General features: G+C 42.0%; 2 protein-coding genes across 3 annotated transcripts in view; one reads left to right on the top strand and one right to left on the bottom strand.

The window, feature by feature from the left end:
* Sugct (succinyl-CoA:glutarate-CoA transferase) overlaps positions 1–10,836 on the bottom strand; it is a 661,530-nt gene extending 650,694 nt beyond the window's left edge. For both annotated transcript variants that reach the window (XM_075971076.1, XM_075971078.1), the window contains exon 1: positions 10,724–10,836. In XM_075971076.1, the coding sequence (XP_075827191.1) occupies positions 10,724–10,817 (94 nt within the window). In that variant the 5' untranslated portion in view covers positions 10,818–10,836. The remainder of the gene's footprint in view (positions 1–10,723) is intronic.
* Positions 10,837–11,408: 572 nt separating this feature from the next.
* Positions 11,409–13,996, top strand: Mplkip (M-phase specific PLK1 interacting protein). Its single transcript, XM_075970156.1, has 2 exons — positions 11,409–12,093; positions 13,234–13,996. Exons 1-2 carry the CDS (start codon positions 11,758–11,760, stop codon positions 13,432–13,434), a joined length of 537 nt encoding a protein of 178 aa, XP_075826271.1. The 5' UTR covers positions 11,409–11,757; the 3' UTR covers positions 13,435–13,996.
* Positions 13,997–15,493: the final 1,497 nt, after the last annotated feature.

Genomic DNA, 15,493 nt, shown 5'->3' with positions numbered 1-15,493 from the left:
ACAGGAACTAGAGGCGGGTCAAGGAGAACAGGAGAATTCTGGGAAGAGGACGCAGTCCCAGCCTAGACACAAAAGAAGCAAGGTGTGACTGCCTCGCTGAAAAAGGTACTGAGTCATGTAGCTAACATATACTAGAATAATGGGCTAATATAAGTTATAAGAATTAATAAGAAGCCTGAGCTAATGAGCCAATCAGTTTATAGTTAAAAAAAAAAAAGCTATTGGCAATTGATAGCTCCGAGGAAAGGGAAAGCCATCTTCTTCAGGGATTTGAGTCATGAGAAGCTACAACTGTATTATTAAATTTCTTTACAAAATAGAGGGTTTCTATAAAGGTTTTTCATAAACCATCTCACATGTATCCTGTTCCCTCACCCCTTAAATTCCTCTTTACTGGCCGGTCGGTGGCGGTGCATGCCTTTAATCCCAGCACTCAGGAGGCAGAGGCAGGTGTGCTTCACTAATTTCTTAGAAGTAACCAGGAAAATAAGCTAAAAGTTATAATCAGTGAAAATCATGAGCAAGGCAAGAATAATCTTTTTCTCAGCAGGCCACTTTTCTCCAGAAGGCAGAGGGAGTGTCGGGTAACTAGGAAACGTATGTAAGCAAACAGGGGAAGCGAGTAGCATTTGGTTCCCGTTAGTACTTTCGCCAACTGTTAGTTGTCTAAAAGGAACATTTTGGCTCTAAGGATTACACCCTATGCTGCCTCTCGGGATGAAATACAAGCAGTAAATTTCTTGCTTCAATTTTACCAAGGTAAAAATAAATACAAATAGTTGAGGATTTACTTTAACGTTAATGCTAAGTTAGCTTGGGACAGACGTTCCCTATCTGCTGGCAAAGTGAATCCAGGGCACTCTTGTTCTCTATCTCTCGGAGAGCTTAGACTCAACAACTTCAGACATGCCATAATTCTTGTACCCGGGTGTCTATGAATGTCTCAATTGAGGTCTCTTTGCCTGGACACTAACAATGACCAACTATTTTTCAAAGAAGATAATTGTGGGGGTTGGAGGGGGGGACAGACAGACTTCGAAGTTAATACAAGGACCTGGTAAAGAGAGTAAGGGTATTGTCTGTGATTATTTTCTTGCCAGAGTCATGCATTACTGGGAAGAAGCCATCCAATATACCAATGCATAAGGAAAATTGTGCCCAGTAAACAATTAACACACTGCTGGGGGCTTGGGGATGAATCCTACCACAGAAGAGGAGTGTTATGGCTTCCCAGGGAATTTACAGTAAGGACACTGACTATTCATAAAGCAAATACTCCCACCATGTTGTAAGGAGAGTCTGCTTGTTTGTTTCCCAGCCACCCGGCAGCTCAGACACAAAATAATCACACAGAAACCATATTGTTTGCAATACTGTTTGGCCAATAGCTTAAGTGTATTTCGGGCTAACTCATATCCTAAACCATCTCTATTAATCTGTGTATCGCCACGTGGCTATGGCTTACTGGGTAAAGTTCCATCTGTCTCCTGTGGTGATACATGGCTTCTCTCTAACTCCTCCTCCTTTCTCCCAGCATCCAGTTTAGTTTTCCCCACCTAGCTCGGCTCTACCCTATCATAGGCCCAAAACAGCTTCTTTATTAACCAATCGTATTCACAGCATACAGAGCAGGGAATCCCACATCACCACGACTCTGTGTGTGGGCCTCTTCCATTGGAATGTGTGATCCTGGTGGGCTAATTATGAGGTTTTGTCAGTTGAGTTCTCATTGCATAATCCTATGGACCACAGCAAGGTAGAAGAGGATAGGCAGGACTTCTGTGGAGAGAGAGGAACCCAGTGGAAGAATCTGAGAGGTGGGGAATTCACCAGTGAGCCACAGAGAAAGTTGGACATATACTATGTTGAGACAAGGTAATGAGTCATGTGGCAGAACATAGATTAATATAAACAGGTTAATTTAAGTTATAAGAGTTAGTTTAGAACAAGCCTAAGCTAAGGCCAAGCTTTCATACTTAATAAGAAGTCTCCATGTCATTATTTGGAAGCTGGTGGTCCAAAGAAAGTCCAATTACACATCTCCTCATTATCAGGAGAAAAAAAACATAAAAAAGAATAAATTTATTTTAAAAATTCATTTTAATGAGTACATAATCAAGTTGAGGAAGGATACTTAGACTAAGAGATTATACAATATAACATATCAATATAAGAACAGACAATGGGGGGAGCTGGAGAGATGATTCAGAGTACTGAGCACTGCCTGCTTCCAGAGGTCCTGAGTTCAATTTCCACCAATCACATAGTGGCTTACAAACATCTATGATGAAGAGCTGGAGAGATGGCTCAGAGGTTAAGAGCATTGCCTGTTCTACCAAAGGTCCTGAGTTCAATTCCCAGCAACCACATGGTGTCTCACAACCATCTGTAATGGGGTCTGGTGCCCTCTCTGGCCTGCAGGCATAGAGACAGAATATTGTATACATAATAAATAAACAAATAAACAAACATCTATGATGAGATCTGATGCCTTATTCTGGCATACAGGTATGAATGTGGATAGAACACTGTATACATAATCTTTTTAAAAAGTTACTTTAGAAAAAGCTTTAATATCTCTTGTGGAAGAACAGGAAGAATTCTGTATCCTTTAAAAACAAAATGAAAGAAAGAAAAAGAAAGAAAGAAAGAAAGAAAGAAAGAAAGAAAGAAAGAAAGAAAGAAAGAGAAAAAGTGATGTGGGATTCCCCTCTGTATGCTGTATCAGTGACTTAAAAGAGTAAAGCCAGGTAGGAAATCCAAACAGAGATGTAGAGAGAGAGTAGGCGGAGTTATGGAGACAACATGTAGCCATAGGAGAAGAAAGATGTCCGCGTGCCAGTACTGATAAACCACGAGCCTTGTGGTAAAATATAAAATAATAAAAATGGGTTAATTTAAAATGTAAGAGCTAAATAAAAATATGCTTAAACTAATAGGCCAAGCAGTGTTTTAATTAACACAGTTTTTGTGTGATTATTTTGGGTCTGGGTGGCCAAAAAACAAACAAGCGGCCTCTGCCTACAAAAAAGAACAGACAATTAAAGTTGGGCAGTGGTGGCTCATGCCTTTAATCCCAGCACTCAGAAGGCAGAAGCAGGCAGATCTCTGTGAGTTTGAGACCAGCCTGGTTTACAGAGCAAGTTCCAGGATAGCTAAGACTGCTAAAAATGAGAAACCCTGTCTTGGCCGGGTAGTGGTGGTGCATGCCTTTAATCCCAGCACGCAGGTGGATTCTGTGAGTTCGAGGCCAGCCTAGTCTACAGACTGAGTTCCAGGGCAGCCAGGGCTGTTACACAGAAAAAAAAAAAAGAGGGGGAAGAGCCTGCCATGATGTGCCTTTTCTTATTAAATTCTAGGTAGATTCAACAAGAACTATATATGAATAAAATGTAAATAGCTAAAGTGCTAGAAAAAGCATGAAAGAAAATACACTTTCATTCGAGAAAAGCTTTTCTTTATCAAAATCAAAAAGGAAATAAAAAACAAGAGGATAAAAGGTTGAAATCAAATAACCATAAACACATAGCTTAGTACAGTAAAAGATCCTGGGAATTAAGTTAGAAGATAAATAATACAGTACACAGATAAAAGCATTCTCAAGAATAAAACAAATGGCTGGAGTCCTGTCCCAACCACAGAAGGAAGATGTGATTGCCCCACTGAAAAAGGTACCGAGCCATGTGGCTAACATAGATAAAAATAATGGATTAATATAAATTATAAGAGTTAATAAGAAGCCTGAGCTAATGGGCCAATCAGCTTATCATTAATATAGACCTCTGTGTGATTTCTTTGGGACCTAATGACTGCAGGAACTGGGCAGGACAAAAACCTCAGACAAAAGAATAGTGCCCATGTGGACAACTGCATCCACTTAAAGCCTGAAAAAGCTTGGGAAGTAATTCTATACAGAAAAGAATAGAGTAAAGCATGGCTTCTTGGTAGCAGCAATTTCTCCGGTATGCTCTGCTTGCTAGAGGCAAGCAAGCACTCTCATTTAAGAGAGGCTTCCTGACTCAGCTTTAGCTGCAAAACCCTGCAGCTCTTTAAGAGGTCCTGCCACAAAACACTTAAATGGTGTTGATGAAAGCTGACCACATGCTTTTTGACCACAGCCATAGCAGGAAAAAGGCTGTGCTGTTTTAAAATGCTGGCTTTCTGGGCCGTCCTGCCAATGCAAACTCTGACCCTTACTACACCAAACACCCTGACAGCTCATATTTCAAAGAGTACTTTAATCTTTTTCTTATTGATTTATATAGATTTGGGTAGCCAGACAAGTTAGTACATACCTTTAATCCCAACACTGAGGAGACAGAGGCAGGCAGGCATACTTACAGGTATGTAAGTATGAGACCAGCCTACAAAATGGAGAGTTCCAGGCCAGACAGGGCTCCATAGCAAGAGCCTATCTCAAAAAGTGTGGCTGTTTAACCAATCATTATTTAGTAGAAGTAAATAATGCACAGGTTTACGTTTCCCCAACCCCAAATTATACCATTTATAGTTAATTTAAAAAGCTTCTATAACATATTTAAAAAGATCTATCTGATGTTTGTTTTTTTGATTAAAATATCAAGTAGTTGTTTCTTGTATAAAAGCTCAGTACTTCTCTTGCTTTTTATGTTTCTAAATCTTTACAGTTTTATGTAAAACTGCAAAAGATATTGTATATGCTGGTTTTCTGCTGCTATAACAGAAAACTAGAGACTGGGTGATTTATTTTAAAGAGATTGTTTCTCATAATCTAATAGCTGGGACATCCAAGAGAACACAATGGCTACATGTAGTCTTTGTGTTCCCCAAGGCAGGAAAAAAAAATGAGGACAAAGGGCAGCAACAACAGGGATAACAAAGTTGAGTTTGATTTTATAACAAACCACTCTGGCAATAACTAACTTACAACCATGGTAATCCATCATGAGGCCTGAGTCCTCAAAGTCCTAAACAACTTTTAAAAGCCAATACTATTAAAGTTGTGATTAATCTTCAACCATGAAAGTACATGTGTAACCTTTTATAATTGGAAAACTACAAAGATACAATGTCATCTGCTCATTTAAAGTAATCTTTTAGTATTTATTTTTAGAAAATGTGACTCACACTTCTGTCAGATTCCAGCCAGACTGATGTTCAGGCCACTATACCTGCAGCAGCCTCAGCCCTCTTGCATCTACTGACAGGCACCCTACTAAGAAACTGTGAATCTATAACAGACTTCCAGGTGCCAGGATTTCTCACCTGGGGAACTGATTTGCAAAAGTTGGTACTGATGACCCTGCATATGCTCTGGTCCCCTGACTCCTGCTAGGAAACCAGAGAGCCCAGCTGCAGGCTTGTTCTGTGAAGCCCCCACACTTCCTCAGAGACCTATTTTAATAAAGGCTCCAACTCCTACCTCATGAGCCTGATTCTGTTGCAGAGTAAGCACCAGGTTCTCTGTCTCTAAACTCTCTTCAGAGCCCCCACAATGCTGGTATCTATTTGCTCATGGTATTAATAGCCCTGCTAATAAACTTCATACCCTCAATAATCCAGCTCAATGTTCCTTTAAAACTTACATCTAGGGCTGGAGAGATGGCTCAGAGGTTAAGAGCACTGCCTGCTCTTCCAAAGGTCCTGAGTTCAATTCCCAGCAACCACATGGTGGCTCACAACCATCTGTAATGAGGTCTGGTGCCCTCTTCTGGCCTGCAGGCATACACGCAAAACAGAATATTGTATACATAATAAATAAATAAACATTTTAAAAAAAAACAAAACTTACATCTAGTCCTTTCAACTCTTTTATTTCTTCATATAGAACTATTTTTGTAAGTATTTTTATTAATTTCAGTGGAGATTTCTGTTGGTGTAACTGCAGTGATACATGTATTACACATTGGTGAAGCATATATTTAACACATTTCTCTTGTGCCTGGCCAATATACATGCTTAGAAATGAAAAGGGAATAGCTTTTTAACAAAGCAATGGAATTTGACTCTATTTAAAAACAGTTCCTAGGGGCTGGAGAGATGGCTCAGTGGTTAAGAGCACTGTCTGCTCTTCCAGAGGACCTGAGTTCAATTCCCAGCAACCACATGGTGGCTCACAACCATCTGTAATGAGATCTGGTGCCCCCCTCTGGCGTGTTGGCATACATGGAGGCAAAATGTTGTATACATAATAAATAAATAAATCTTTAAAAAATAAATAAATAAATACAAAAAATAAAAACAGTTCCTAGCTGGGCGGTGGTGGCACTCGCCTTTAATCCCAGCACTCGGGAGGCAGAGGCAGGTGGATCTCTGAGAGTTTGAGGCCAGCCTGCTCTACAAGAGCTAGTGCCAGGACAGGCTCAAAGCTACAGCAAAACCTTGTCTTGAAAAACAAAAACAAACAAACAAAACACCACACAGTTCCTGTAACATCTTGCTTTGTCAATGGAAATATTAAGTGATTTACTGTGTTTGAAGCAGATTCACTCCTATTAATGAATGAGCTAATCACATATTTACTTCTCGGTAACCTACATTACAGGGGTTGAATCATAAGAGAAGACCCCAAAAACTATGAGTCTAGGAGTTTGTGCCACCTTCCTCTGATAAATGGGAGTAAATTCTGCTTGGGTGGAAAAATGAACTAATGCCTGAGCTTCTACCCTGTGAGATATAAATAACCTTTCCAGGAGCACAGCAGCCTCACTGAGTTTGCAGTCCTTAAAATGTACCCAAGTCTCTCTGTTTGTATCCCTTTAACTATAAACACATACTTCAAACTATCTAATCAATCATCTTTTAACTTCCAAGTTAAAAGATGTGCTTTAACCCAGTTTCCATCTAGAAAGTACTAGCAATGCAGAAACATGAAAATATTTACTTCTTAGAGACACAGTAAACAACCAAAATATCAATGCATGAAGCACTGATTGCTGCCACTAACCTAAAATGGATGTGTTCAGAATCTTTTTTTGCTGAGATCTGGGACTTCCTCAGAGGGATCCCAGAGTCTCTTCGCAGGATGGCAAAATAAGGAGACAAGGTGAGCAGGATTCTGGGTCCCCAATCTGTCTTAAACATTATTCTTCTGCTATTATAAGTATTGGACTCTCAAATAGGTCTTTCTTGTTTTTTAAGGATTTTTTTGTTTTGTTGTTTTTTTTTTTTTTTTTTTTTGGTTTTTCAAGACAGGGTTTCTCTTTGGCTTTGGAGCCTGTCCTGGAACTAGCTCTGTAGACCAGGCTGGTCTCGAACTCACAGAGATCCACCTGCCTCTACCTCCCAAGTGCTGGGATTAAAGGCATGCGCCACCATCGCCCCGCTAGGTTTTTTTTAAGATACAGCATGATGAAATGAAATTGATATCCACTATAAACACACACACACACTTTTGGATAACCTAAATAAAGATTGCAACCTTATATAAACAAGCAGTCTCAGGGCTGGAGAGATGGCTCAGAGATTAAGAGCACTGGTTGCTCTTCCGGAGGTCCTGAGTTCAATTCCCAGCAACCACATGGTGGTTCACAACCATCTGTAATGAGATATGGTGTCCTGGCACACATGCAGGTAGAATACTGTTTACATAATAAATAAATAAATAAAATCTTTTTTTAAAAAAAAAAAAGAAAGAAAAAAGTAGACTCCACTCATCTTCATACTTATGTTTCCTGATCTTGTTGCTCTTACTTGCTTTAACTTCTACACTCTAAAACATTATCACCAGAGAGTCCTCATTAACTCAGAAAGTTCCTTGACATTGTTCATTTCTATATATACAATGTTAAACTGAACACAACACCTAGTCACTGGCAATATCTATCCTGAGAGCACTGTAGTGTGCACAATCCTGTCTTCTAATGCTAGTCATCCCTACACTGTGTGTGCTGTTCTTTTTGCAGGAACAATGTCTATTAGCTAACAAAAATGCCTACTTTCCTTTTCCCTCCAAGAGAAAGCTATTCTATACTCATAGCCATCATTACAGTTCTTTAATTTTCATAGCTCCAGGAAAAACAACCAAATTTCCTTTCCCCTCATGCTTTCACTAAACTCAGTATAGAAAGAAATTTTCAGTCGGGGGTTCTTGGGCCTACCAGCTTGGCCAGTCAAACTGTAAATCCCAGACTAAAGTTTAGGAATACCCTAGCTTTAGTTATAGTTCACTAGCTAAGAGCATATTCATCATCTATAAATCCAAAAGAAGCTACACAGTACCACTTTCTTTTTTTCTTTTTTTGAGAGAGGATCTCTATTATGCAGCTCTGGTCATCTAGGATGCCAAGACAGAGAAACTCTGTCTCGAAAAGGCATATGTCACCATGCCTGGCCACCTTCAAAATTTGTGTGCATGTGTTTTTTGTTTTTGTTTTTTTTTTTTCCGAGACAGGATTTCTCTGTAGCTTTGGTACCTATCCCGGAACTAGCTCTTGTAGACCAGGCTGGCCTTGAACTCCCAGAGATCCGCCCTCTGCCTCCCAAGTGCTGGGATTAAACGCGTGCGCCACCACCGCCTGGCATGTGTTTTATTTTTTATTTAATTTCATTTTTTCAATGATTAATTTGTATTTCTAAGGGAGAAAAAAATCCCTAGAATTCAAAAAGTCTGATTTCTGATCTTGCTAGGTGAGTTTAAACAAATCATTTAACTGTTCTTGCCAAAATTATCATTTGAAAGAAGTCCGTAAAGAGATTAAAATATATGTTGAGTTTCACATAATTAAAGATTCAGTTTTGGACAATCCTATAGATGTGTAGGAGGCACACTGCCTTAAATATAAATCTACCCAGCAAAATTTTCCACTGTATTTCTTCCTCTGTCAGATTTTAGTGTATTGTGTAGATAGACATAAGAGCATTCTGGGGGCTGTGGATGCACTGAAGCTCAATAGTAAAGAGCCTGCCTTGCCTGGATTAGACCTTGGATTCGATTCCATTCTAGAAGAATTCAAGTAAAAAGATAATATTGAACAAGCTGAGACCTAATTCTGTATATCTTCTCCCAGTTATAAAAATAATAAATGTAACTTTGATGCCCATCACCCCACTTCTTGGTTCCCCTTGTAGGACAGATTATTGATTCACTGACATATATGTGACTTATTTATTGTAAGTATGAGTGTTTAGAAAAGAAACATTTGGTCAGCGTTAGTATTCAGGCATCTGTACTGACCTGCCCTTGGGGTCCTGACAGGACATGCCCTCAGCTGCAGCCACTAAGAGCACCTCATGTGCACCTTCTCCATGTTCCCTTATAAAAGGCAGGTCTTATCCACCTCCAGTCTCTTTCTCTCTCTCTCTCTCTCTCTCTCTCTCTCTCTCTCTCTCTCTCTCTCTCTCTCTCTCTCTCTTTTGTCTGCTACTCTTATCAGCTCTCTCTCTTTCTCTTCCACCACTCTTGTCCCCAGGGACTGGTCTCTGTTCCTTCTCTATACCCTTCTCTTTCCTCTTCAATAAGCCTCCTGTTGTATGGCATGACTTCTCCTCGCTGCATTTTAAAATAAACAACAGTCAGGATAGAACAATACTAATGTTAGATAAGTTGTAGTCTGTAGGCTTTAATTATATCACGGTATCTTGATGGTGACATTATCCTTCCATGAATAATTATACAAATTGTCTTCAAAAAAAAGAAATGTGGTCAACCCTGAGTTATATATTGAGAACTTGTCTCAAAAACAAAACAAAATGAGGCAAAACAAGAAAGTTGAATGGAATTAATTGCCTAAGAATAAACCACCACCATGAAAAAAAAATCTCACCCCCCTCACCCCAAAATCCTGTGTGTCTCCATTAATGGAGATAAAAGCTTAAAAGATACTCTTTACTCATGTCACTGAAGATGTCAGAGACTAAACAGAGGCCAAAATCTTCCATGAAGGTGCTCTGGCTGAATGCAAACCACAGGGAACAGGAGCTGGAGAGGAGGCTCAGTGCTTAAGACTGCCCTCGCGGAGGACCTGGGTTGTTCCCAGCGCCCACCTGGAAAAGCACAGCCACACTTTTCTCCAGTTCCTTCTGATCTCCAAAGGCATAAGCAAGTGAATAAATACACAACAAAAATCTAAACAAAATCTCCTCAGGCCCATACTATACACTGGTCTAATTTAATGAGTTCTAGAATTCCCAGAGCTGATTTCAGTATGAAGAACTAAGGGAAACTCCACAAAACTAGTAATTTGAAATTCCATCTTCTACAAGATGGAGACAAGTGTCTTATGCAGAATTTATGCAGAGGATGGAATTCCTGAATTATGTTTCTTTATAATTACAAGATTTTTAAGTTTTGGTTAAATTTTCCTCTTTTTCTTTTTAAAAATATCTGGTGGCGCACGCCTTTAATCCCAGCAATCTGGAGGCAGAGGCAGGTGGATCTCTGTGAGTTCGAGACCGGCCTGGTCTACAAGAGCTATTTCCAGGACAGGCTCCAAAGCCACAGAGAAACCCTGTCTCAAAAAAAAAAAAAATCTTTTTCCCAATCTCGTCAACTTCCACAAGAACTGAAACGCAGGGGTCAAGTCCAGCATCAATTAGTACAGGCTAAGTTATCAAGGAAACAGTCTGCTTTCGAAAACTCAGCTTTGGGCGGGAGGTAGTGTTTTTTAAGTTATCAGAACTTGGGGGGGGACTAAAAGGTAGGGGTGAAGAGAAGCGGGGCACGAACGCGGCCACGAGCCTGGTCAGGGGAGAGGGCGGCGCGAGCGCTCTCCTCAGGGACGGGACGCTGAGTGTCATAGGGTACCTGACTGCAGGCGGCCGGTCCACAGCCCCCTCCCGCCGGCCCGGCCTCGGCCCGGTCTCCGAAAAGCCAGCGCCCTGGCCAGTGTCCACAGCATCGTCCCCTCAGACGAGTGAGAGCACGGCAGCGACAGCCCTCCTTGACCTTAGGACCCCCGGCCAGCCCCGCCCCCTCTGACAGTCCCGCTCCTCTGCCAGCTCCGCCCAGGTCCTCGGCCCCGCCCCCCGAACTCACTCCCCCCACCCCCCCTCGCGCCTCGGAGCTGGCTCCGCCTCAGGCCCTCGCGGCCCCGCCTCCTCAGCCCCGCCCCCTCTGGCTCTTGCCCCCCCCCCCGTCCCGCCCCCTAGGGCTCCCCCCTCCTCCCCCCCTCCCACTCCCGCGCCTCGGCGTTGGTTCCGCCTCTGGCCCAATCAGCCCCGCCCCCTCTGGCTCCTGCCCCTCTCAGCCCCGCCCCCTCGGACTCATTTCCCCCCCCCCCCCTCGTCCTCGCCCCCGCGCCTCCGCGCTGCCCTCCGCCCCGGGTCCACTCGTCTTGCCCCTTTGTCTAGAGCCCACGACTCCGGCCTGTGGCCCGGCAGACACCCGGAAGCCCCAGAGCACGATGGCCCACCCCCCTCGGACCCGCCCCCTCCGGGACCACCTCCCCCGACACGTCCTCTCCCACCCTACGGCACTCTGCCACACCCCACACAGCCTAAAAGACTGGACGACGGGTTTGTGTCTTCCGCTTCCGCCTTCGTGGACGTGGGTCCCACCAAAGGCTGCCGGAGGCAGTTTTCGAGCTTGTGGGTCTCATTATACAGCCTTTCCTCCTCTCAGACACACCCACGTCCTCCGGATTGAGTGACCTATTTACTCGCCTTCCTGCGGAAGCTTTGAGCGATCGGAACCTTTGTGCGCCCGGAACTAAGGTGCCGAACTGCGCTGGCACTCGGAAGGCTTCATAAATAGAGAAATCCCAGTTCTTTTCTGGCGGTCGATTGCTGGAGTTCCGGTGAGAGGATCGTCGAAGGAGGTCTTCAGCTTCAGTTCATGATATGCACCGACCGAATTTTCGACCCCCAACTCCTCCGTACCCCGGCCCGGGGGTAGGAGGCTGGGGTAGCGGAAGCAGCTTCCGGGGTGCCCTGGGCGGGGGGCCGCGACCGCCCTCCCCGCGGGACGGGTACGGGAGTCCGCACCAAACTCCGCCGTGCGGGCCCCGGGCTAGGCCGTACGGGAGCAGCCACTCTCCGCGGCATGGCGGCAGCTTCTCGGGGCCCCGCTTCGGGTCTCCGTCCCCGGGCGGCTACCCAGGCTCCTACTCCAGGTCCCCCGCGGGGTCCCAGCATCAATTCGGCTACTCCCCAGGGCAGCAGCAGACCTACCCCCAGGTAAAGACAATAGCTAGCGTTTGCCGAGCTCTTACTGCGATGGCAGACGTGATACTAAACTTCCCTTTACGTGGATTGTTTAATCCTCTGTGAAGTGACCTACTACGTTGGCCCAGTTTTGCAGATAAATATACTGAAGTGTAAAGAAATAAATTAAGATTATCATAAGTGGCAGAGCTATCGTTCTCTGTTCCACAGCAGATGTGCTCTTAACGAGTATACCATATTCATATACAAATTTTCTTAATCCTCTATTTCTTCTCTCCTCCCAGCCCCCACAGTTGTTTTTTTTTTTTGTCAGTTTTTCAGTAAATAATCCTGGAATCCTATGGGGAGGACAAATGATTCCCTACTATTGTATGACTTGTCTAGACTTTAGTCCACTGCCATTTCCTACCGATGTCCATCCTTGGTTTTGTTTCATTGTTCTTTTTTTTTTTAATTGTTACAATTTTTTCCCCCCGAACTATATTGACTTCTACTCCAAGTTCTCTTGAAGGACAAAACCGAGAATTGGGAGTTGTGTAAATTTCCCTTCATCGAAATGAGTGTCCACAAGGCAGGAAGTAGCTCTTTGACTGAAAACTTGAATCTACTGTGTTTTGCAAACTTGAATATTCTCACCAGCTGAATCCCGTTGAGCTGGAGCTAAAAAGTGTAGGAAATTTTCATGCAATATAAAAGTAGAAATTTGATAGCTTTCAGGTTAAAACGTTTTCAAGAAAAAAAATGAATACAATTAGTTTGTTCACGGCTTGTACAGGATTTATTTGTATTTGATAGTTGCAGGGTTATCCCATAAGAAACGCAAAAGATGGGCATTTTTTAAAAACGAAATATACAATTGGTTTTAGTAATTGTTTTGTTTTTAGAGACGGGTTTTCTCTGTTGTAGCTCTGTAGACCATGATGGCCTCGAACCCACAGAGATCAAGCCTGCCTCTGTCTTCTGTGGGCTGGGATTAAAGTCGTGGGCCACCATTCCCTGCTGATTTAAAGAAAACAAGAGATTTGCAACTGAATATACTATTCAGCTTCACTTTTCAGCTTTTAATGTGATCACCACTAATCTTCAACTAGTCTCGAAAGTACCAATTATCACTATTAGATGTTTTTTTAACTGATGATTTTTTTCCTAAAGGGTTCTCCAAGGACATCTACACCATTTGGATCAGGGCGTGGTAGAGAAAAAAGAATGTCTAATGAGTTGGAAAGTTATTTTAAACCTTCAATGCTTGAAGACCCTTGGGCTGGCCTAGAACCAGTGTCTGTAGTGGATATAAGCCAACAGTACAGCAATACGCAAACATTCACAGGCAAAAAAGGAAGATACTTTTCTTAAATTTTCTGAAATTCAACTGGAAGCTTCATGTGTCAGGAACATCTTGGACAGAACTTTACACAACTTGTGTAAATGAGTTGAACCCAAAGATGCCTGTGCTACGTGGTGGTGGCATACAACTTCAATGCCAGCACTGGGAGGCAGGCAGGCGGATCTGAGTGTGAGGCCAGCCTGGTCTACAGAGTGTGTTTCAGGACAGCCAGGGCTACACAGAGTAACCCTGTCTCAAAAAAACAAAGAAGATGCCTGTGATCAAGGGATCACAACAATTTAATCTTTCTCCCATTTTACAAAAGAAACCAATGGTAAGATTTGTTTTCCAAAATGGGCTCAACAGTATTTCAAGTCCCATATACTCTTGCAGAATTCTGCCACTTCCCTATCAAGAGGATGTGTCATTTTGAACTTTATCAAACATTTCTTACTGTCCTGATTAAAGGAGTATGATGAAGTTTATTTTTATTATGAGTGAAACATTTCATCCAAACTGTTACACTTGCATATGGAAATGTTCAGAGTTCAGATGTTTTGACCAGTAAAGGAGATGGCAGTGTGTGTTTAATGGCTCTTTTTTTGTCCCCTGTTTTAAAAACTAGTCTTTGGGTGAGTCACATGAAAGGAAAACTAAGAGTACGGATATAACAAAGGAAAAGCTACCAGTTTAGGCAATAAGCAAATGGTAAGGCTATTTGCCTCATCTAAGAATATCCAAATCTAATATTAAACTACGGTTGATTTTGGGTGAATCAGGTTCTCTATTTCCACCATGCTGAACAATGATGAGTTTGAAGATGCATCTCAAATTTTCAAAATTTGTGTGATTTCAAGGATGGAGAAGTTAGCAGTCCATGTATTCTTCTCATATACTAACATTACATTTCACATTAAAGGAATGTGACTTAATTCAGACAAATGTAAGTCTACAATCCCAGGACTCAGGATGCTGAGGGAGGAGAATTACAAGTTTAAGGCCAGCTTGGGCTACAAGCAAGAGCTCCTATTCTTGTTTTCCAACCCCCATCCCCTCCACCCCAGGTATTTTACAGGTTATGTTTTATATTTTCCAGAATTTCTTTCACTTTTGAAACCTTTCAGGAATTTTGCCAGTCTGTTATATAATCTGTAAATTTTCAGTAATTGTTTTTCAAGCCTCCTTAGTCTCCAGGCATGGCTTAAACCACAAGTGTTTTCAATTTTACCATGAACTTCCTGGTATCTTTTTCTTCTTTATCCAATATTTACTACCTAACCCAAGATTTGTCATTTTCTAACCCATAGTGAAAACATTGCCAGTTAACTTATGTAAATGGATCTCAGTTCCCAGTGTTATAAAATACTATTTTACTTTGAGAAAATATCCTATACAATTAGTAGAACCTGCACATTAAAATAGGAGTAGCTGAGCATGGTGGCACACGCCTTTAGTCCCAGAACTCTTCTGGGATCTCTGGATTTCTGTGAGTTAGAGGCCAGTCTGGTTTACATAGCAAGTTCCAGTTCCAGGCCAGCCAAGGCTGCATAGTAAGACCCTGTTTCAAAATAAAATAAAAAGAAAAGAAAGAAAATGAAAAATCTAGGAAATAAGACTAATTGTTTCCAAAGTATAGTCTAGAACTTCGTGTATTTAACCATAAAATCAGACGTCTTTATTCTGTTCTAAAGCATTAAAAAGCATAAAGATTATGGACAGTGCTTTGTAAAGACTTTGGGTTTGTTTTGTTTTGTTTTTGTTTTTTTGAGACAGGGTTTGTCTGTTGCTTTGGAGCCTGCCCTAGAACTAGCTCTTGTAGAAGATCAGGCTGGCCTCGAACTCAGTGATCTGCCTGTCTCTACCTCCTGAGTGCTGGGATTAAAGGCATGCGCCACCACTGCCTGGCTCAAAATTAATATATTTTTAAGTTTTTTAATTTAATTTTTTGGTTTTATCCTACTTCCTTTCACTGAGATTGAGTTACATGGGTAAAGGAAGGGAAGTACATGTTTAGAATAAACGTTGCAGTCTTCTACCTGTTATAAAAGAGCTTAAGAATTTTAAGGAGTGGTGGTAAAAATAAGAGAA

This window comes from Microtus pennsylvanicus, chromosome 4 (genome assembly GCF_037038515.1).
Source record: "Microtus pennsylvanicus isolate mMicPen1 chromosome 4, mMicPen1.hap1, whole genome shotgun sequence".
NCBI lineage: Eukaryota > Metazoa > Chordata > Mammalia > Rodentia > Cricetidae > Microtus > Microtus pennsylvanicus.
The sequence above is the reverse complement of the archived record's forward strand: the minus strand, read 5'-3'. Positions and strand labels throughout refer to the sequence as shown.

Bases quoted from the DNA above. Each gene is read 5' to 3' on its own strand.
- Mplkip (XM_075970156.1), top strand. From the start codon at position 11,758: ATGCACCGACCGAATTTTCGACCCCCAACTCCTCCGTACCCCGGCCCG. The intron at 12,094-13,233 runs GTAAAGACAATA...TTTTTCCTAAAG, and splicing joins AGCAGCAGACCTACCCCCAG to GGTTCTCCAAGGACATCTAC.